This window comes from Phodopus roborovskii, unplaced genomic scaffold, assembly GCF_943737965.1.
Source record: "Phodopus roborovskii unplaced genomic scaffold, PHOROB, whole genome shotgun sequence".
In the NCBI taxonomy this organism is placed as follows: Eukaryota; Metazoa; Chordata; class Mammalia; order Rodentia; family Cricetidae; genus Phodopus; species Phodopus roborovskii.
Genome location: NW_026125397.1, coordinates 23,941,539 through 23,962,542, shown reverse-complemented (window position 1 = coordinate 23,962,542; position 21,004 = coordinate 23,941,539). Strand labels below are relative to the sequence as shown.

At 49.4% G+C, this 21,004-nt stretch overlaps 1 protein-coding gene across 1 annotated transcript in view; it reads left to right on the top strand.

Annotated features, from left to right (window-relative positions):
- Fig4 (FIG4 phosphoinositide 5-phosphatase) overlaps nucleotides 1-21,004 on the top strand; it is a 71,765-nt gene that overhangs the window by 47,805 nt on the left and 2,956 nt on the right. The window contains exons 19-22 of the mRNA XM_051175565.1: nucleotides 1,457-1,540; nucleotides 2,887-3,082; nucleotides 4,113-4,195; nucleotides 8,228-8,314. Of these exons, the coding sequence (XP_051031522.1) occupies nucleotides 1,457-1,540; nucleotides 2,887-3,082; nucleotides 4,113-4,195; nucleotides 8,228-8,314 (450 nt within the window). The remainder of the gene's footprint in view (nucleotides 1-1,456; nucleotides 1,541-2,886; nucleotides 3,083-4,112; nucleotides 4,196-8,227; nucleotides 8,315-21,004) is intronic.

The window sequence follows — 21,004 nt, the reverse complement described above, 5'->3', positions numbered from 1 at the left end:
ATGGATACACATTTGGCCAGCATGGTGGTACAGGTCTGTTATATCAGCCTCTGGGAGGCTGAGGCCAGAGGCTGAGGCCATGGCCACCCTGGGGTATGGTGCGAACTCAAGGCCAAATCTGTCTATGCAGCAAGACCCTGTCTCAAACAAAACAAAAATAGTAAGATAGCATTAAGTAGACATCTTGAGCCAGACCCAAGATTACTTTGACCCCCCCCCCCCCCCCCCGTGTAGCTCACCAGAGGCCAGGGTTATCAGCAGATCTCACCCACTGCTGCCCTGCGTGCATGGCTGCGGTGTGCCTGGCTTCTGCGGTGAGAGGAAGGGACACCTTGATGCTGGGGAAGGAACCTGGGCTTATCTCAGTGCGTGGGACAGTAAATCAGTTTCTGTGTGAAGCATTTTGCCTTAGTTAGGGTTTCTGTTGCTGGGAAGAGACACCATGACCTCAGCAACTCTTATAAAGGAAAACATTTCATTGGGGCTGGCTTACAGTTCAGAGGTTCGGTCCATGGTCGTCATGGTGGGAAGCATGATGTCATGCAGGCAGACACGGTGCTGGAGAGGAGCTGAGGGTCTGTATCTGTATAGGGAGGGAGGGAGGGGGGGGGAGAGAGAGAGAGAGAGAGAGAGAGAGAGAGAGAGAGAGAGACGGGGCCTGGCTTCAGCTTCTGAAGCCTTAAAGCCCACCCCCAGGAACACTTTCTCCTCAGTATGGCCACACCCCTATAAGGCCATTCCCTTTGAGTCAATGGGGGTCAATTTCATTCCGATCAGCCCAGATTCCAACAGTAGTGAGTGTTATGAATTAGTCCTAGCTTAATGAGGTGGATCATACCACTGTGATTTGATCATTATATCTACCTCCTTTTGTGATCTGGCTTAAAAATATGGTATGTAGCCAAGTGTTGGTGGCAAACACCTTTAATCCCAACAAAGGAGAGGCAGGAAGATCTGTGAGTTCGAGACCAGCCTGGTCTACTGAGCAAGTTCCAGGACATGCTCCAAAGCTGGAGAAAAAAAAAATGGTGTGATGGTGTGTAGGCCTGAATGGCTTAGTGTTTGGCCACTGGCTTATTTACCAGAGGACTAATTGTGATATTTAACCAGGTGGTACACATCCTCGAAATGCCTTGGGTATCATCTCTTTCCAGCAAACACAACTTTACATTCAAAACTCCTGGGCTCCTACAGTTACAAGTCAAGCCACGTGGTCACGTTGATGTGGTCATGTGGATGTGGTCACATGGACGTTGCCCAGAGCTAAAGTTCATGGCTTCTCTGTATCCCTGTCAGCTGACGCTCCAGGGTACCGGTGTTAAACTAGTACAGACCCCAGGGGCACGGGTAGCAGAGACCAGTGAGTGTAAACTGAGGCACATGCCACCGTCATCTACATGGATGGTGACTGCTACGGTATTTTACCTTTTCTTGCTTTCTTTTTTTTTTTTTCTAGTGATTTTATGCCTAAGACTGTTGGCATTGATCCAAGTCCATTTACTGTGCGAAAGCCAGATGAAACAGGGAAATCTGTACTGGGGTAAGATTTGCATACAGAATGAAAATGTAAAGATTTATGTAACATAGTCGTGCTTACGGCAGTATCTCCATGCAGAACTAATGATGTCAAGTCACATCGTTTAAACTCTGTTCGCTGCATCTATACCTGTAGCTCATGTGTAGCGCTGAGGTCATTAAAACGTCCACTATTGAGAAATAGAATTTACAGTAATCTCAGCATGGTATATTTTATTACTTTAAATTGTGAGCATACCATATGGGATAAAGATGGGGACAGATGCTCTATCAACAACACAGCCTTCTTTGTTTCTCAACATAGAATACTTAATTAAAAATTGTCCTTATTACATTGATCTTTGTTGGCATCTGAATAGTAAAAGCAAGTGTACTCTGACAGCTTGATAAATTTCCTGTGCATGGCTAAAACATTATTTGCAGGAAGAAATTGCTTTAACAACATGACAAGAACACTCCACCTTTGCCTCTTCCCTACTCAGAGATAGGAGTGAAGTGTGTAGTGTTCCGGCCAAAGACGCTCTCTGTCACCTCGGGTGACCCACCTGGTTACCATGGTTGCATTGCTCCTGGACTTGGGTCAGAAGTCACAGCAAGACTGTAGATACAGTATCCCAGCTGTATTGATGGGTGGCTATGCAGTTGGATTTGAGCTAGGTGTAGTTTACACCCGGGGTCAGAGGCGGATGCCTTCCACTTCTGTACCCCAAATCCATGACCCCTCAGGAGCTTCGCATTGAGCCCTGACCGGATGTTAAGTTTCAAAAAGGGAAGTGTTGAGGGTTTTCCACCTAGGTGTTCCCAGGACAGAGCGGCGACCCGCTGGCCGCCTGGGCAGGGGTGTAGCACAGAAATACTGTCGGTTTAACGTTCAGTTGGAGAAGGTCAGAATGAGATTGTTTTTACACTAAGTGGTGAGACATACTGCTTCCCTTCTTTCCGGTGATGTCTCCAAGTATGACCGCCTCTTTAGCGGCATACACTGAAATATTTTAACAGTAGGGGGCAGGGGGTGGGAGATGGCTGGGTCAGTAAAACACTTTCTCTGTAAGCTGGAGAGTCCGATATGATCCCCAGCAGCCACGTGACAGCCCTGGGTCTCCAGCACGGTCCGCTTACTGAGTCAGTTACCAGGAGAAGGTGCAGGAGCCAAGCGGTGAGGCCTCCGCCCTTCTCGAGTACATTTGCCTTAGCTTTTAGTTACAGCAGTTTTAGCTTTTCCGCCCCAGCAGGACCTGAATCCAGATGCTGGCCCCTTACACGCTCCTGGGGTCCCCTCGGACGGATGGACGGACGTGGGCTGAGGGTGCAGCCTGAAGAGGCTCACACTCATATTTGTCTTTTTTAAAGAAGCAAAAGCAACCGAGAGGAGACGGTCCTGCAGCGGAAAACAGCAGCCAGCGCCCCGCCACCGCCCAGCGAGGAAGCCGTGTCCAGCAGCTCTGAGGACGACTCTGGCACTGACCGGGAAGATGAAGGCTCTGTGTCTCAGCGCTCCACTCCTGTGAAGATGGCCGACTCCGGGGACAGTGCCAAAGTGACTGAGGTGCGAGGTGGAAGTGTGTGAGCCGCCCCAGGCTCTGGAAAAGGACCTTTAGCACTGTGCTGTCACTTAAAAGGCCGAGAGCAGAAAATGTCATGTTACCCCACGCACAGCATAGGATGGCCGCGTTCCACTTAAACTTGGAAATGCTTTGGGCTGTGCTCCTCTCTGTAGTGGAAAATTTCTTACCCCTTCAGAAGTTTTGAGAGCATCTTGTCTGTCTGTGAACGTGGCATTTACTTGATGTCCCCCCTGGACACCTAGCATACAGAGTTTGGAGCTGGGTCCCGGTCTTTGGATATGCCAGTGGAAATGAGTCCTGTGAAATCGAGTTTGCTAACATAGTAAGGAAGACAAATAGACAGAACAGCACACGGCCCAATGATCTGGCTGTGAGGGAAACTGCTCTCTAGAAATGGCTAAGTCACGGTGCGGTGAGAATTCATCCCGTTAGTTGAGGAGTTAATGAACTGACATTGTCCAAATCCAGCCCGCTGCCTGTTTGTGAAAATAAAGTTATGTTGGAAACCTGCTGTGCCTACTCACATTGCATATGGTGGCTCACACCATACGCTAAAGCTGAGTAGTAGCAACAGAGGTTTCCAACTCCTGCATTAGATACAACAGCCATGTTTATTTAACACATTTTAAAACCTTAAACTAAGCCATTTTAGTAAGAAACAGAAATCAGCAGTTTTCTTGGGGTTTATGTTTGTTTGTATTTTTGTTGATTTGTTTTGAGGTAGGGTATACCATGCTGTACTAGAATTCACTATGTGACTCAGATTAGCCTCACATTCACAGAAGTCCTGCCTCAGCCTCCCAAGCGCTGGCCAGGGTTACAGGTGTGAGCTGTGAGCCACTGCTCCCAACAAACAGGTTTTGTTTTGTTTTGAAAGATATTAACTGAGAAATATTTTTTTAAATGTACTGTTGCTTTTGTAGGTAAGCTCTTAGGCTTGTTTCCTTCATCCCGGGCATGTTAACATGGAGATTATCTGACTCTAACTGACTCCTGTTCTTAAAACTCTAGAGTGTGGTCCAGCCCATGAAGGAAGTGTATGGGATTAACCTCTCGGATACCCTGTCAGAGGAAGACTTCTCCATTTATGCCAGGTGAGAGACTTTCACACAGAAAGGGAAGGAAGACGTGTGATTATTATGACATATGCTGTAACTTTTCTGTTGCTGTGATAAATACTGAGCAAACCAGACTTAAGGAGTAGAGGGTTTATTTGGCTTGCAGGTCCTTGAGAGAAGCCTGGGCAGGGGCTGTAGCAGGAACCATGGAGGGGCTCTTCCTGGCTTTGGGTGCCTTGTTACACAGCCCAGGTTCACCTGCCCAGAAAGAGCAGCACACGCAGAAGGCTGGGCCCTCCAACTTCCTCCAGCGAGGAAGACTGCCCCACAGACAGACTGCCCCACAGACAGACTGCCCCACAGACAGACTGCCCCACAGACCAGTCCGACGGAGCTATGGAGCCGAAGTTCCCTTTTCCCAGACGACGCTGGAGTGTCAGGCTGAGGAAGTGGCCAACAGCACTGTAAACGGTGGTGGGGCGTAGACTCTGCTTGGACCGCAGATCTGAAACCCTGGTTTATACTGGGGGTAGAGGGCTGTCGGGGGCTGTGTTTGCAGGGGGCTGCAATCAGAGCCAGCCGAGCAGCTGCAGGTTCGAACCTGAGTGGGGGCAGGGTGGGCACAGGGTAGCTGTCGGGAGGGTAGATTCAATCCATACCGAATGCTCCCTTAGTTTATTCTTACACGCTTATGTATTCAGCCAGCAGTGGGTGGAGACAAAATGGCAGAGGACTTCTATTATCAAGTATAAGGAGCAAAGAGAGTTACTCCCCTTGATTCTCCAGGTATTTTTGTAGCGGCACCTGCCATCCAGCCTTCAGGGTTGAGGGTAGACAGCACCTGGGCCCAAGTCTACATCCTGTAGCCACCAAGCTGTAGACTTAAGGACATAAAGACATTTTTAAGCTCTCTGGCCATTAGTCAAGATGAAATGGACTCCTTTCCACGGTCCTGAAGAAAACCTAGCGCTCGAGGTGCTGCCCCTACCCACCCCAGCTGACAGGCTATGTATGGGACATTTACGCATCATGCTGCCCATGTCCATCTGAAGCCAGGCGTGAATACACAGCTAACACCCCCCCCCCGCCTCCTGGTATAAAGATCAAGTACCTCTCAGAAACTGATCTAGATGTTGTGTGGGGAGAAGTGGCTGAGTGCGTGTGCCAGTCGACAGTGTGTGGTGAAGCCGGGTTTCGCTGACAGGAGGGCTCACCAAGAGGCATTAGGTGTGTGTGAGGAAATATTCCAGTTCTAAGATCTTCCAAGAGATCCTTTACCCTAAAGACATCAAGAACCTGGCGGGACCAACGTAAGCATCTCCTGAGCCTAATTTAACCTTCAGACAACGTGTATGTTCCATGGAAATGTCAACTCACCTACGCCACTCACTGATTCACCTTGTGTATTTCTGTAATGCAAACAAGCACAAACTCTGCATTTCTTTTTAAGGACATTTCCTTTTAATGATGCCAGTTTTTATTTCAGATGAGTAGGATCCATTCTGTGGTTCGTAGACCATGAAATACGCGCCATATCTTGGCTACAAAATCAGCCTTCATACCGGGTACTTTTATAAACCTGTGTCACTCTGAGCTAGAGCTGAGTCAGTCACTTAGACCCAGCCGCACATGCTCACCCCTGGGCACGCAGCAGCGTTAAGCAGCCTGGCCTGGAAGGACGGCTGGTGGGGGCCGGTAGCCAGGTGAACACCCAAGCCTCTTGCAAGGTGTGAGTGTGGCTGACAAGGACTGAGGTGTTAGCTCAGGTGAAACAGGTGTTTCCTGGGGTTTTTTGTTTTGCTTTGTTTTTGCCTCAGACATGGCTCCCCTGGAGCCTTCACTGGCTCGGACCCTGAGCTTTACTTCATTTTGTCCCCTTTCAGGAGTGAGATACAGGCTCTGTCAGCCTCAGCATCCCTGGAAACAGCCTGAGAAGATGGGAAGGCAGGCTGTCCAGGAGGGAAGGCTGCAGAGCAGGGCAGCCCACCCTGGGAGATTATACCTCCTTCCAGTCACATAAGGCTTCCAGTGTATTGCTTGTTCTTCAGACGCCTCTGTAGTTGGTTACAAAGAGATTACCAATCTCTTTAAAGTCTCAAAGTGCAGGGCTGTTAGGTGACTAGTCCAGGAGTCCAGGAGGCAGGCATACCCTGGGCTTCCTGGCAATCCTGTGGTTAGACAACTTATGCTCTTCCACTGGGGTCCCTCCCTCGGCCGTTAATGCCTACCGTGAAAGGGGAGGGCAGGGGACACTGTCCACTCCTTCCCTGTGAAAGCAGCCCCCCCTTCGGCCCCGCGTCCCTTCCAGACACCTCATTCTTCCACAGGCCTGTGTAGGGTATTGCTTTCCTCATCGTCCGTAGCCATTGACGGAGGCAAAGTCAGCTGTCTGCAGCTATAACAGGATTGCTTGAGATAATGAACATAGAAGAAATGTTTGCTGTGGCTCACAAATGTGCAGATTTCTGCCCTTGGCCAGTTGACCCTGTTGGGACTCGAGGCAAAGGGAAACAGTATGGTGGGGAATGCTTACTGAAGCAAAACCGTTTGTCTCCTGGCTGGGACACGGAAGGGCAGAGCAAATGAGGGTCTCTATACCCTCCAGTGACATGAAGCCTCGGACCAGGCCCCATATCTTAAGAATCCTGCCACCTTCCTCCCTACCAGCGGCCCTGTGCCGGGAACAAGCTTTTCATGCATGGGCCTTTGGCAGGAGACATTCCATGCAAACTCCTGAAGTTTTCACTGGGCAGCTACGCCGGGGCGACTGAGGTATATTCAGGGACTGCATAGCCACGCTCTTGTTTCAGCCGACATTGGGGCTATCTTGGTGCAGAGAGCTGAGCATGAGCCCGTGGGGTTCTGCCCCGAACTGTGGCTTCCTACCCTGAGGTCTCCCCCTAAGCTGGTGTCCATAGAGTGTGTGTGAACAGTGAAGTCAGCTGAGTCAGCCACAGAGCCCTGGAGTGAGGGCCCAGCTGACTCGGGGACACAGGGCCCTGGAGTGTGTATGTGTCTCTGTGTGTGTGTGTGTGTGTGTGGTGTGTGTGTGTATGTGTGTGTGTATGTGTATATGTGTGTGTGTATGTGTGTGTGTGTATGTATGTATGTGTGTGTGTGTATGTGTGTATGTGTGTGCCACATGTTTGCCTGGTGTCCAAGGAGGCCAGAGAAAGGCATTGGGATCCTCTGGAACTAAAGTTATAAGCAGTTGTCTGCTGCCATGTGGGTTCTGGGAATCGAACCCAGGTCTCCTGGAAAAGAGCCAGTGCTCCTACCCACCGAGCCGTCTCTCCAGCACCACAGTTTTAATGTTTTATTGTGATAGTGGCTGTATACTTTAGCTGAGAAATTTTAATGTGTGTAGCTAATGCTCCATGATATTCTCTCTTCTTCGCAACAGTGGACACAATTCATCACTTGTCATCAACGTCAGCGAGTTCTAGGGAGTCTGTCAGCAGCTCTGTAAGAATCTCATAATTGCTGCTTCTGTAGCACTTGACCTTCAAAAAAGCTTATGAAGAATAAATGATGAGGTTATCCATAGTCACCAAAGGGAGATATTTTAAATGGTAGACAAACAGAAAGGAAATGAGCTCCCTGACCCTGCCCTGTCTCCTCCCATGGAAACAGAGCAGACCACTCCGAATATCTGAGGGGAATGGGCGTGTGTGGAACGGGCCATCCTGTGGTCAGGAGTCTGAGTTAGTGCGCTCGTGAATGACTCTGCCTTCCTGGGGAGGGTGGTGTGCGATGGCGGCCTGTCTGCCTTCCTCTATCTGATTGGAGGGCTTTCCTAGGAGTAGCTGGAGTAGCTGGAGTAGCTGGAGTAGCTGGAGTAGCTGGAGTAGCTGGGGTGTGAGAGAAGGATTGCCAGGCCCTGAAGAAGCTGAGCCAGGGCTCTGGGTCCTTCGTAGCTTTCCCGCCTCGGGTGAGCCTCTCGCCCGCGTGCCCACGGTGTAGTTTCCCACTTTGATAACAGATAAGCGCAGGGGGCTTCAGCCACGCCGCTCTGCCTGGGGCGAGCTCCTGCTCTCATAGCTCATTCTCATCTGTTACAATTTGTAGGTTTGTTCAGCTGGGGCAGAGTCAACGTAAAGAGGACAGGAGCAGCCAGCAGCCGTGTCCCAAGTGCTCTGACGGGGTTATACAATTGTAAGTACTAGATACAACTTGGAAAACTTTTACATTTTGTTTGGGGTGTGTGCGTGTGTGTGGGTATGTGTGCGCGCTCACTCGCTCATGCCTGCACACATGCATGTACACGCATACACGCACATGCTCACACCTGCGTGCACCACAACATGTGTGTGGAAGTCAGAGGACAAGTTGAAGGAGTCAGCTCTGTGCTTCTGCCAGGTGAACTTAGGCCGTGAGGCTTGGTGGTGAACACCTTGACTCACTGAGCCTTCTCACTGGCCATATATTAAACCTTTAGAAAAGTCTCTGTATCCATGCCGTTCATGGAGCATGTCTGATGACTTGCCAGGGAAAACACCCAGTCCTGACACCAGCTTAGTATAATTTGACACAAGAAAGCATTGTCCCTGTACTTACTTTACTGAATACTGTGTGTTGGGGACAGTGGCGGGCGTGGCGGAGAGGAAGTGGGACCCTCAAACTGCACCCCTTGGCTTCCCTCCATGAGTTTCACCCTGACTAGGAGACTTCTGGTCTACCACAAGGCTCTCCAGAGCAGCGGTTCTCAACCTTCCTACAGCTGCCTTAACATGGTCCCTGTGCTGTGGTGACCCCCAACCATAATTGCTATTCCATCGTCACTTCATAACTGTAATTCTGCTGCTGTTGTGAGTTATAATGTAAATATCTGATGTGCGACCTCTAAAGGGATCTCCACCCACAGGTTGAGAACCCACGGCTCCAGAGCATGGGTGGGTTCGGCTCTTCTTGCTACGTGACCCTGTCATTGCTAATAACTTAGTGGCTGTTTAACGGGAGTTTAGTAAATTCTTAACTAAACAGAACTGTATTCACCCCACTTGCCTTGAACATACATGTAAAACACCAAGTGACTCGGGTACCTCAGATGCAAAGGCGTAGATGGCTCCTGCTGCTGAGGAGGGTGGCAAGTAGGAAGCCAGCATACCTCTCCCAGCGTCAGGAGCAAGTGCGTAGTAAGGGGCCATCATGGGCATCATCTCTGCTTACCAGGACAGAGCGTGGGGTCGTGACCAGGAGGGCTTCCCAGACAAGACACACTCTGTTGAGTTTCTTCTGTAAGAGGGGTCATCGTGAGGATTCAGATAGGGTTTTATGGGAGGGGTCTAGGCCATTGTCTGGCACTGTTGACGTTTAGATGTCCATTTCCCCGTCGTAAACCAACGTGGTCAGTCCATCAGCGTGTTTCCTATTGGCAGGCACTGAATGCTTGTTTCCGTACACAGGGGTGGGCACCCGATGATGTCACCACACCCTGGGGTGCTGCGATGATGTCACCACACCCCCTGGGGTGCTGCGATGATGTCACCACACCCCCTGGGGTGCTGCGATGATGTCACCACACCCTGGGGTGCTGCGATGATGTCACCACACCCCCTGGGGTGCTGCGATGATGTCACCACGCCCCCTGGCTGCTTCTTCTCCCTTCTCCCTCCCACACATATCTTTTCTCTTCTTGTTCTTCATTTTGACGGCAAGGGAAGCACACAGAAACATCTAGAAACCACTTTTTCTTCACCATAGCTGCTTAACATGCGGAAGTCTGAGTTGGAATCAGTGAGCCCAGGAACGCAAGTGTGTCAGGATGTTAGTGACACAGGACACTTGGGTAGCTGAGTCGTGTGATTCAAATGCACCGTTCTATTAAAACAGTAAGGTGCAGCTTGTTAGGAGACGACGATGAAGGGGAAAGAATTTGCCTGGCTTTTCAATATTAGACGTGTTTTTTTTTGTCTTACTTACGGCCTACTTAGTTGCTGCTTATTAATATGCCAGTACTTGCTCTCCAGATCCATGAACAGGCAAAACCCGTGTGGATCTGGAAATATATATATATATATATATATATATATATATATATATATATATATATATTTTCACCTTTCCCACTTCATTAGTCAAGAGTCTGCCATGAGTATGTTTTTGTACAGCATCTCCATCCAACAGGGTAACAAAGGCTTGGAGGCTCTGCCTTTTGCTGTCATGGCAACTGCCACTCGTGTTTTTGGAGAGGGTTGTGTGTGTGCCCTTTAAACTGGAACTCTATAACCAGGTTCTTAAAATGTCAACGATTCATTTTTAGATCTCTAGAGCTATGCCAGACCAGCAGAGACTCGGCTTGTGCGAGGCCCTTGAAGCCTCCTCTTCTGCAGCTTAGGTCCCAGCGCATTTAAAATGACAATCTTATTTTAAGTCCACGTGCCTCTGTGTCTGCTCGTCCCTGGGTGCTTTGGCGTCTGCCAGTTTTTCCTGAGATTCTGAAGCTTACCAGCTTTCATTTTCTCAACTGGAGAGAAGTTACAACAGCAAACGTTAAGTGTACCTTCACTAATATAAACTATATGCCCATGGCATAGAGGGTTCCTAAACTGTAGATGCAGAAACCTGCCTGGGGTGGCTAGACACTGCACCCAAGACCTTGCAGGACTTCTCCTAGAAGTTCAGCTAAACCCACACTGGTCAGTTGTCGCCACCACAAACACCCAGACTGTTGTGTGACAGCTTCCTGACTCACAGTATTCCCAGAGTATCTGACTGGGAAGGACACCCGTCATTTACTATGCGTTCAGTGTGAGATGGCCTCTGACCTGTGTCCTTGAAGCTGCATTAACTCAATTCCCATAGAAGGAGTATTTTATCATGTCTACTGCACAGAGGTGGCCAAGTGCAGATGCCCAAGCTCAAGCAGCCAGCAAGTAGAGGAAGTAGGATTCAATCCAAGACTAGATGCTTCTGGTGCCCATGATGCCTGCCACCGAGCTGCAAATGCTTAGGGCTGGCAGCTGCCTTTCTAACCACTGGGTAGAAATGGAGGTCTATTAGCATTAACAGCCCATACTTTGGTCTTATAGCATGACCAGGGTCAGTAGACACCTTTCTATGTCTCTACTACGTTTCTTTTGAGTCTTGTTAATGATTGAAGAAAGTGTACCTTTGTTTTTTCCTACACACACACGCACACACACGCACGCACGCACGCACGCACACACACGCACACACACACACACACACACACACACACGCCCTTGCACAGTTACACACAGTTACAATGAGACTTCTAGGGTAAATATCTGGGTTGATGTAGACCTGCTGCTAGGTTATTCGAGGTTAACCTGTGTCTGTGTCCTCCTCGGTCTACACACAGACCTTAAATTGGGTTTAGAAGAAACTTGCTGTACTATACTAAGGTCAGCCCACAACGTCCCTGCCGCTCCCAGAATTATGAAGTCCCATGCGTCCCGCTGGGTGTCATGGCCTTGACCCCTGTTGAGCACTCTTCAGGTGTAACCCTCTGTGTTTCCTCCTCACCTGTCTCCTGGTTCCCTGCTGACTTGTGAAAGGAGGGGTGAGCATCACCAGGCTTTCAGAATCGTCCCTTTCTCTCTGCCCGGTGACACGTGCTGAGTTAAAAGCACTCCCATGGGACTTGCTACACCTGGCAGTTAGGATGCTGTAAGGGTAGGTGATCTCTGTGTGTGTGTGTCTGTCTGTCTGTCTGTCTGTCTCTCTGTGTGTGTGTGTCTTTCTGTCTCTGTCTCTCTGTGTGTATGTCTGTCCGTCTGTCTCTGTGTCTCTGTGTGTGTATGTCTGTCTTTCTGTGTCTCTCTGTGTGTCTCTCTGTGTCTCTCTCCGTCTTTCTCTCTGTCATTTTTACAAGTGCTCTGCCAGTTGTTATATTGCACGTGCCAATCAGTAGGTTAAGAAGACGTGAGTACGCGTATTCTGTGTCTGCTGCTCTATTCCAGGAGGATGTGTCACTCGTGTAAAAATCGCTTCTGAGAAATGGGTCCAAATCCAAGGCCTAGACTCTGTGGGTACTGTCTGACTTCAGGTGCAGGGAAGGTGAAATGTAATTAATGCAGGGTGAATCCGTAAGTTTCATGCTGATGGATTGCCAGTGTCCCCTAAGGATAACTCACAGCAGTGGCGTTAACTGCGCTCTTACCAGTCACCAGGAGTAACTCTGCTGCAGAGCTCCTCATGCTCTCAGTCCCCTAGTCTCCCCTTGGGCCACCACCCTCCCCATGAGTTGCATCTAGTGTCCTGTGGATCCTTTTCTATCTCTGTTTGTAGGTAACAGAAGTATTGACTCACAGTATATGATGAAGTTCAGTCCCCCCTCCCCCACCCCTAGGACTCCGCCCGTTCCTCCTTCTGAAACCGTCTTCCTCCCAGAAAGCGTTTTAACCTTCATGGGTAACTTGTTATTTCTCCCAAACACCAAGTCTAGTCTTCAAAGGCTGGAGGGTGAAGCAGCTGAGGGACTAACTCCAGCCCCAGGTGGGAGATCATAGGTGACAATGGCTCAGCCCAGGGGCTGGGATGCCCGCCTGACCCTCTGCCCCGTCTCTGCCTTCTTCCTCTGGCCCACTCCGAGTTTCTGCGTAGTTTCTGTGTAGTTTCTGTGTAGGGTGCATTTGGGGCCTATAAAATATTGGGTTTTGTTTTGTGTTGTTGTTGTTTCTGCCCGTGTTTAGCTTTGCATGTAAGAACCATACCTGAGATGGCTTAGCTTTTTCTTGTGTTGTTAGTTGGATAGGTAACTGTCGTTTTTTGTATGTGGTGGGTGATCGTGGACTTAGTGCTGTGTCCCTGAGCCTCTCCCCAACAGCCACTGCCTCTGTTCGGATAGACAAGTGTCCAGGTGCGATGTGCCTGTTCCTTCCAGTTCCTTCCAGCTGAGAGAAAATGTGTGCTGAAGATATTAACATGCATTCGTTTTACGTGTACTCATGGCTGTGCGGGCCTAAGTGTGACTCAGCATTCCTGGGAGCTTTTATGCGTGACTTTGTAAAAACACAATCCCCATTAAGTCCTAATTATACTTAAACTTCACTAGCAAGTCTTTTCTTATTATGTACTTTCCCATGTTTAATATTTGAGTGTTATTACTCCTTTTCCGTATGCGCTCATAGGGAAGTTTGTGGAGTAAGACCAGAAACCAGTTACACTTCCGTGGTTGAAGCCGTAGACAGGGCCACCCACCTGTGGAGGGGACTCAGGAACTCTGTGTGACCCCGGGGTGCTGTCACAGCCCCCTGAGTCTCAGGGAGGCAAGTGCTTCATTGTCTTGCTTAGGAACGAGGAGTCCCAGAGCCTGCACAGGGCACTCCCTCCCTCTCCTTGTTAGTCCAGTGGACAGGACTGGGCCACGCGCCATCCCTGCCCCTACACGATCTACTGTGATTGAAGGAATGTTGTTATTTGGAGTTCATGAACATACTAAGGCCACCATAGCGAGTTAAGCACACACACACACACACACACACACACACACACACACACAAAACACACACTTTATGCTTGGCCAGTTAACTGGCAATTTACTTGCCTACGTGTCCATTAAGAAAGAGAGCATGATCCTGGGATCTGGCCCCACAACTACCATTGCTGAATGTCTGAGCTGCCTGTCTGAGCCGTGGCTCCCTGTGTGAGGTGAGGTGAGGGTTTGGCCTGGAGCACCTTCCTCTGTGATCCTCAGTCCATTTGTTTACTCACTCACCCCCTCCTTCAGCTCAGCCATACTCATTGATGGCTTACTCTCATGCAAGACCCAGCAGAGGACCCAGATCCTGGACAAAATGCTGTCTGTTTAACCACAGAAGCTGTCCGCCCTCCTGCACCATGAACACAGTGAAAGCCTAAAGGAACGGACAATCAAAAATGGCTTTCCACTAGCAAGGTATTCATGAAATAAATCATTGAATGCCCTCAGCAAAGAGCCCCTGCCACAAGGCTCATTAGTGAACCGTTACATCATGAGAGTCTTCTCTCGGCTTATAAAAATGTAAAATGTATTCAGCACTGAAAATACAGAGTGGCAAATGTGTTTGGAAAATGATAAGGCTCCAGGAGGATGCTTGCGAGCCTGGCTGTGTGTGTTTCAATTCACTCAATATCAGAGAGAGGTTGAGGCCGAGAGGCCGGCTGTCCCTGAGAAATGAGACTGTGTTTCCTGGGAGCCCAAGGACGCACAAACTGCAGCGCTCAGATAAGATGGAGGACTTATTTTTTCAAACCCTTTCTCATGCCCAGTGCTGTTTAATTTTTCATACTGAGATAGCCCAGAGCATTTATCTCAGAGGGGAGGATTAGAAGTCATGTGCTCATCTCCTTAAGTAATGCTTGAATCATGGGGAGGTAAAGCAGGGTTTTTAAGTTGACTTGGGGACCAGTAAGTGGGACTTATCAGGATGGAGACTTAAGATTCCTGAAGAGAAAAATCTTCACAGTGGTCAGCGCTGGCCATGACGATGAGTCTCTGTCACTGAGCATCATGCTGTTGCATCACCCAGAGCGCTCAAAGGGAGGCCACATTGAGGTGGCAGTGTTGCGGCATCTCTTCATTTGGTCTGAGGTCAAGCAAAGTGACGTGAAATAAAAATAATTTCTAAAAATGTATGATTATCATGACCACAGCCACAAGGCTAAGAGCTTGAGCAGAACGTGGGTGATTCGTTTATTCACTCGATAGGTATTAAGTACTCACAGGGTGTCAGGTGCTGCCGGCTCTGTCACTGGGCAGGCTACCTGCGTCCTTCAGGGTCCTTCTGCCCCAGGGTATGTAGGATGAAGCAGCAACCTCATACATAAGACACTTCCTTGTTGCAATAAATGTCTTGGAGAACACAAACCAAGGAAATGGGAGGGAGTAGTTGGGGCCAGTGAAGGTCTGACACTATTTTATTTTAGATTAGGATTTTTTTTGGTTGTTTGTTTGGTTGGTTTAGGGGTTTTGTGTTTTTATTTGTTTGAGATAGGATCTCGCCATGTATCCTTACTTGCAGAGCCTGGCCTGGAACTCACAGAGCCTGGCCTGGAACTCACAGAGCCTGGCCTGGAACTCAAGGAGCTTGGCCTGCCTCTCAGGTGCTCTATAAACAAAGCAGATAGCTTGGAGGAGCTGAGCTGAGACTGGGTTAAAAAGAGTCTTCTCTGAGATGACCCGGAACATTTGCAGTGCAGGGAGAACATGCATCATGACCCAGGCAGGACCAAACTGGGCGCATCAGAGAAGCAAAGGATGGCAAGAGCCACAGCCCCCGCGCTCTGGCGCTCTGGGGCAGGGTAAGGTAGGGTGGGTGGGGGCAGGTGTCAAGGGATAGCTCGCAGGAGCTTAGGTGTGGGGAGCTGCTGGAGAGCAATGCCTTCCCTCTCTGCCTACTGCCCCAGGTGTGTGGAGAAGGGGAGTTTTAGGGACCACGAGGCAAGCAGGGAGGGAACAGAAGAATGTGGCTTCACAGCAGCCAGGGGAAGAAGATGCTTCCCGAAGGAAGGGGTGGCCAGTGCTAAGTACGGAGAGCTTGGGTACTGGCTCAGGCAACAGGAGGGGGCTCAGTGACCTGCCCTGAAAGCTTTAGAGGCCTTTGCTGTACAAGGCCACTCCCAGTGAATTTAGGGACCCTGGAAAAGGAAAATATGGGAGTGAGAGCCTTTCTTTCAGAAATTGCTGCTACAAACAGTTACAAGGAAGTTACACTTTGTCTAAAGAGAAATCTGAACTAAGGTAGACCTCACCACACAGATCTGTCCTGACCACCCGAAGAGCTGCCCTGCCACAGGTGCTGGGCGGTTGGAAGGCTGGAGAGTGAGTGCAGACAGGGAGAGCTGAGTGCAGGCAGACAGACAGACAGACAGACAGACAGACAGACAGACAGACAGACAGACAGGAGAGAGCTGGGTGCAGACAGGGGAGGGAGCTGAGTGCAGACAGACAGACAGACAGACAGACAGGGGAGAGCTGAGTGCAGACAGACAGACAGACAGGGAGAGAGTGAGTGCAGGCAGGGGAGGGAGCTGAGTGCAGACAGACAGACAGACAGGAGAGAGCTGAGTGCAGACAGACAGACAGACAGGAGGGAGCTGAGTGCAGACAGACAGACAGACAGGGGGGAGCTGAGTGCAGGCAGGGGAGGGAGCTGAGTGCAGACAGACAGACAGGGGAGAGCTGAGTGCAGACAGACAGACAGGGAGAGCTGAGTGCAGACAGACAGACAGGGAGAGCTGAGTGCAGACAGACAGACAGGGGGGAGCTGAGAGGGCCCTTTTACACTTTTTATTGAAGGTCAGAATTCATTATCTTTGGTGTTATGAAATCCTTTGGTTTTCTTGCATATGGAATTAACCAAAGTTCACATATTTCTGACCTATAAACAATATGTTTGTTAGAATTCTAGGTAATAGTTTACCTTAGACAACTTTAAATGCCTCTTATATTTGGGTTTGCAATCGGTTGTAGACCTGATACCCTTTTCCCTGTTCTCCAGCAGCCATAACCTGCTTATTCCATAGCGGGCATTTCCTGCAAGGGAGAGAATGACAGCCGTTCAGGAAACCGGCACCAATGCATTGCAATTGTCTGAGCCTGAAGCCTGTTCAGGCCTCATCAGGACCTACTAGCATCCTTGCGCAGGAGAGGGTCCAGTCCAGAGTCCACACTGCTTCTACTTGTTTAAGCCTCTTTCGTTCTGGAACACGCCACCACTCTCTCTCATGACTTTGACACTCAGAATGCAGGTCACTTGTTTTGTAGACGGTACGTTGACTCGGTGTGCTCTGACTATACCCAAGTTCAGTAGGCAGTTCTCGGACTGACCCTGCTTCTATTAGTCACACCCCAGTGCCGTGCCCGCCCACCGTGCCAGGGCTGTCTCTGGCCAGTAGTGTTTTAGCCTGCTTTCTGTCACCATAGGAAACTAGCTGGGGTGATGACCTGGGAAGAGAAAAGTTCCTTCTGAGAGGTTGTGGTTCATGCTCGTTGCCCTGCAGCAAAGCAGGGCCTAACAACAGGGCATAACAGCAGATCGGCAGCAAGAGAAGGGGCTTGAGTCTCATAGCCCTGCCATGCGCCCAACTTACCCCAGACCCTCCTACTAGATCCCACCTCTCTCCATGGCTCTGCTGCCTCCTCTCAGGGCCCCAGGCTGGCAACCTAAGCCTGTAACGCACAGGCCTTTGGGGGATCCGAACTATTAGCCAAGTGTGTACAGCAGAAGCAGCTAGGTTTTGAAGTGGTCTGTTGGGCCACTTGTTTGGGGGAAGCAAGCATTCATGTTGGGAGCAGCCCTATATACAGACTCAGGAAAAACTGAAGCGTCTACCCAACTGGAAGGAGCTGACCTTGTCAACCGAGTAAACGAGCGTGGGTTCTCAACCACAGCTAAGTCTTGAGTGGACGGCGGTGATTGTCAGTGGGGTGGCAGCAGCCCTGTGAGGGACACTGAGCCAGAGCCAATAGGCCCTTCCCAAGTTCCCGGCTAGATTTGTCCGATCAGGTGACAGACAGCTTTTACTCAATGTTTATTTTAATTCCTTAATTAAAGTAGTATGCTCGTTTTCTACTGGGAAATTACTCTTAATTAGTGAATATTTTTAGCAAGGCACCTGGGAAGTTTAGACATCATCTCTGTTCATCAAACCTTGCATTTTTTTCATATTTATCTTTCTCACTATGAGATCTTGAATTATTATATTCAATGGGACATAAGCCATCATTGTCATTAATTCTGATACTCAGGTTGTCCCCAATTTCACCAGCCTCGCTTCAGCCTGCCCCTGTGTCCTTTGGCCATGTTCTCATCTTTCTTAGAGCGCTTCCCAATTTCTCGGACAAGATGCTTTGGGCTCATCGTGTTCTTTGCCTGTCCTAGCCCTGAAATCAGTCACTTCTCCGAGGGTCCCTGATTCTTTTTGCTGGGAAATTAAATTAAAGCCAAGATCTGGGCACGAGGTGTACCTATTGCCACAGCAGGGTCACTGCTTGCAGGTCCGCTCAAGCAGGACATGCGCGTTGACGTGCACAGATACTAAACAGAACTACATAAGTATCTATTATGTCTGCTTTTACTACATGTATAAATGTCCAACATCTTTCTAAACATAGATAAGGTACATTTATATCTCTAGGTTTATAATGCTTCTAATTATAAAACGTCCAGAGTTTATTCCAGACTTGTTACTTTCCATACTAGTGGCCACCTTCCACAGCAGTGAGGAATTTGACTCCTGTTACCCTTATTTTGTGTATCTGATTAGTCCCCGTATGTAATTAATCTCCCATCACCCCTTACCTCACTAATTAAGAGTAATTTCCCAGTAGAAAACTCCGAGCATACTACTTTAATTAAGGCTTGCCCTCCATTCTGGCAGCGGTTCATTTTATGAAAACCCAGCCTCAATAATGTCCTTCTCGGAGCTGGGTCCAGTGCCACTCCAGCTGCCCCAGTGACCTGTGTGACACCTGGGTCCTGGCACCCCCAGGCTGTCAAAGGCTGCCTCCATGTGCGGATGTCTGTCCATAGGGTGGCTTTAGAAATGGCTTATGTAGGGGGGAAGAGGAAGAGCTGAGCATGGTTTGTAACCCTGTAATGAGCTTCAGTACCAAGCGGGCATCCACTTTATCATGGTTAACCTCTCCCCGAGTCCTGGGTTCCAGAGATCTGGTGATATCGAGGTAGTGTAGTATCTCAGTCACTGTCCTGTTGCTGTGAAGAGTCACCATGTCCAAGGCAACTCTCAAAGAAAAGCATTTAATTGGGGGCTTGTGTACAGTTTCATAGGTTTGGTCCATTATGGTGGGGAACATGGCGGCATGTGGGTAGACATGGTGCGGGACAGGTAGCTGACAACTTTATATCCTGATCCATAGGCTGGGAATGAGGGTGGAGGGGCACGGCAGGCAGGCAGCCCACCTCAGCACACACTTCCTCCAGTTAGGCCACACCCACTCCTACAAGGTCACACCTCCTAATCTTCTAATCCTTTCAAATAGTCTACTCCCTGTGACGGTGACTAAACATTCAAATCTGTGAGCTACGGGCCGCTCCTTTTCAAACCACCATAAGCTTATTGAAGTCAAGTTCCAAAAACCAGGAGTGTTTAAGTGTTCTAGAAAATGGTTACTATAGAGAGGGGATGTGGTTTCTGTTTGGGGCTGTGGGCTGCTCTCTGAATGTCACCATTTATGTTTTTGCTCATGTTGGTGATGGCACATGTACACCGTGTTTTCTCTATAATTTTCCAAATCCAAAAAGAAAAAAAATACAAATATAGATGTCAAAGCTGTCTTGCTAGAGACCCTGAACCAGTGCAGCTGGGGTGAGTCCTGGGGATCCGTGCCTTGTGCAACTGTTCATCTCTGTCTCCCGGTTAACCCTGGAGATCTGTGCCTTGTGCAACTGTTCATCTCTGTCTCCCGGTTAACCCTGGAGATCCGTGCATTAAGCAACCGTTCATCTCTGTCTCCCGGTTAACCCTGGAGATCTGTGCCTTGTGCAACTGTTCATCTCTGTCTCCCGGTTAACCCTGGATCCGTGTCTTGTGCAACCGTTCATCTCTGTCTCCCGGTTAGTTCTGGAGATCCGTGCCTTGTGCAACCGTTCTTGGTTTCCCGGTGGTTTCTGGGATCACTGGAGGGCAGCAGAGTAGGCTTCTAGAAATCATCCCCTGAACCAAGAGGCATGCCATCGGAGGGGCTGCCTCATCTGCCTTCCCTGCCGTATTCAGAATGTCACCGATGCACTGACCACATCAAGAGTGAAGTCACCTTTGCCCCCGTCTACAAAACAGATACTCCTGTCTGTGTGGCCCGGCTGCAAACCCAAGCATCATGTGAATGCCACAGATGTGTTGGCTTGAAAGAAAATGGCCCCCAAAGGCAATGGCACTGTTAGGAGGTGTGGCTTCGTCGGAGGAAGTGTGTCACTGTGGGGCGGGCTTTGAGGGGTCTCTTGCTCAAGCGTCCCTCACTGTGACAGTCTACTTCCTGTTGCCCTGCAACAGCTCCAGCACTGTCTGCCTGCACACTGCTGTGCTCCCCACCATGATGATAACCGACTGAGCCTCTGAAGCTGTAAGCCAGCCACTCCAATTCAATGTTTTCTTTATAAGCATTGCGGTGGTCATGGTGGCTCTTCACAGCAATAGTGACCCTAGCTAAGACAACAGTAAAAAACAAAAACAAAACCCATGGTCACATTTTGAAGCCAGGTGCCAAGGGACTCCGGGATGGTTGGTTTTTGTTTTTCCTTTTTCTTTTCAGTGAACTCGGAATACTGGAAGGAGTGCTTGAGTCAGTACTGAAGAATCTAATCTGCTGTCTGTCACAGTCTGTCTGTCCCTCTAGCCACCCAGCTGCCCGCTCTTCGTTACAGAAGTACTTAAAAGTCCAAGGTCTCTAGGCATGCACAGCTGTCTTCATCAGGCCCACAAGAGTCTTCCTGTGACCTAGTAACCTATTAACAAAGACTGTCTGCTCCCAGGTGCTCTGGCAGCAAAGGAAAATAACACTGTCAGGAAGGAAGATAAGAGCTTCCCCATCTGGACTCCTGGGATGGGCTCACCATCTCCAAGGAGAGCAAGGCCTGCCAGAGGAGATCGTGGGAGCAGGCGGATGACCTGAGAGAGCGGCTGTGTGTTGCTATGCGACAGGTCTCTCCTTTAGTTGTCCAGTTGGGAGATGTGTGAAAAATATACTTCTAAGATAAATGTGTCTGTTGGGTTCTGGGGAGAATATAGGAGGTTTTTGTTTGGCATAGCTGGTGCCATTATTTCTGGGTCATGGCAAAGCAGAGCTTCGTGGTGTGGTGGGGGCAGGGACAGGGTTGCTTCCGTCGCACCAGACAGGAAGTGGACGTGGCTGGGGAAGAGCCCAGGAAAAGATCTGCC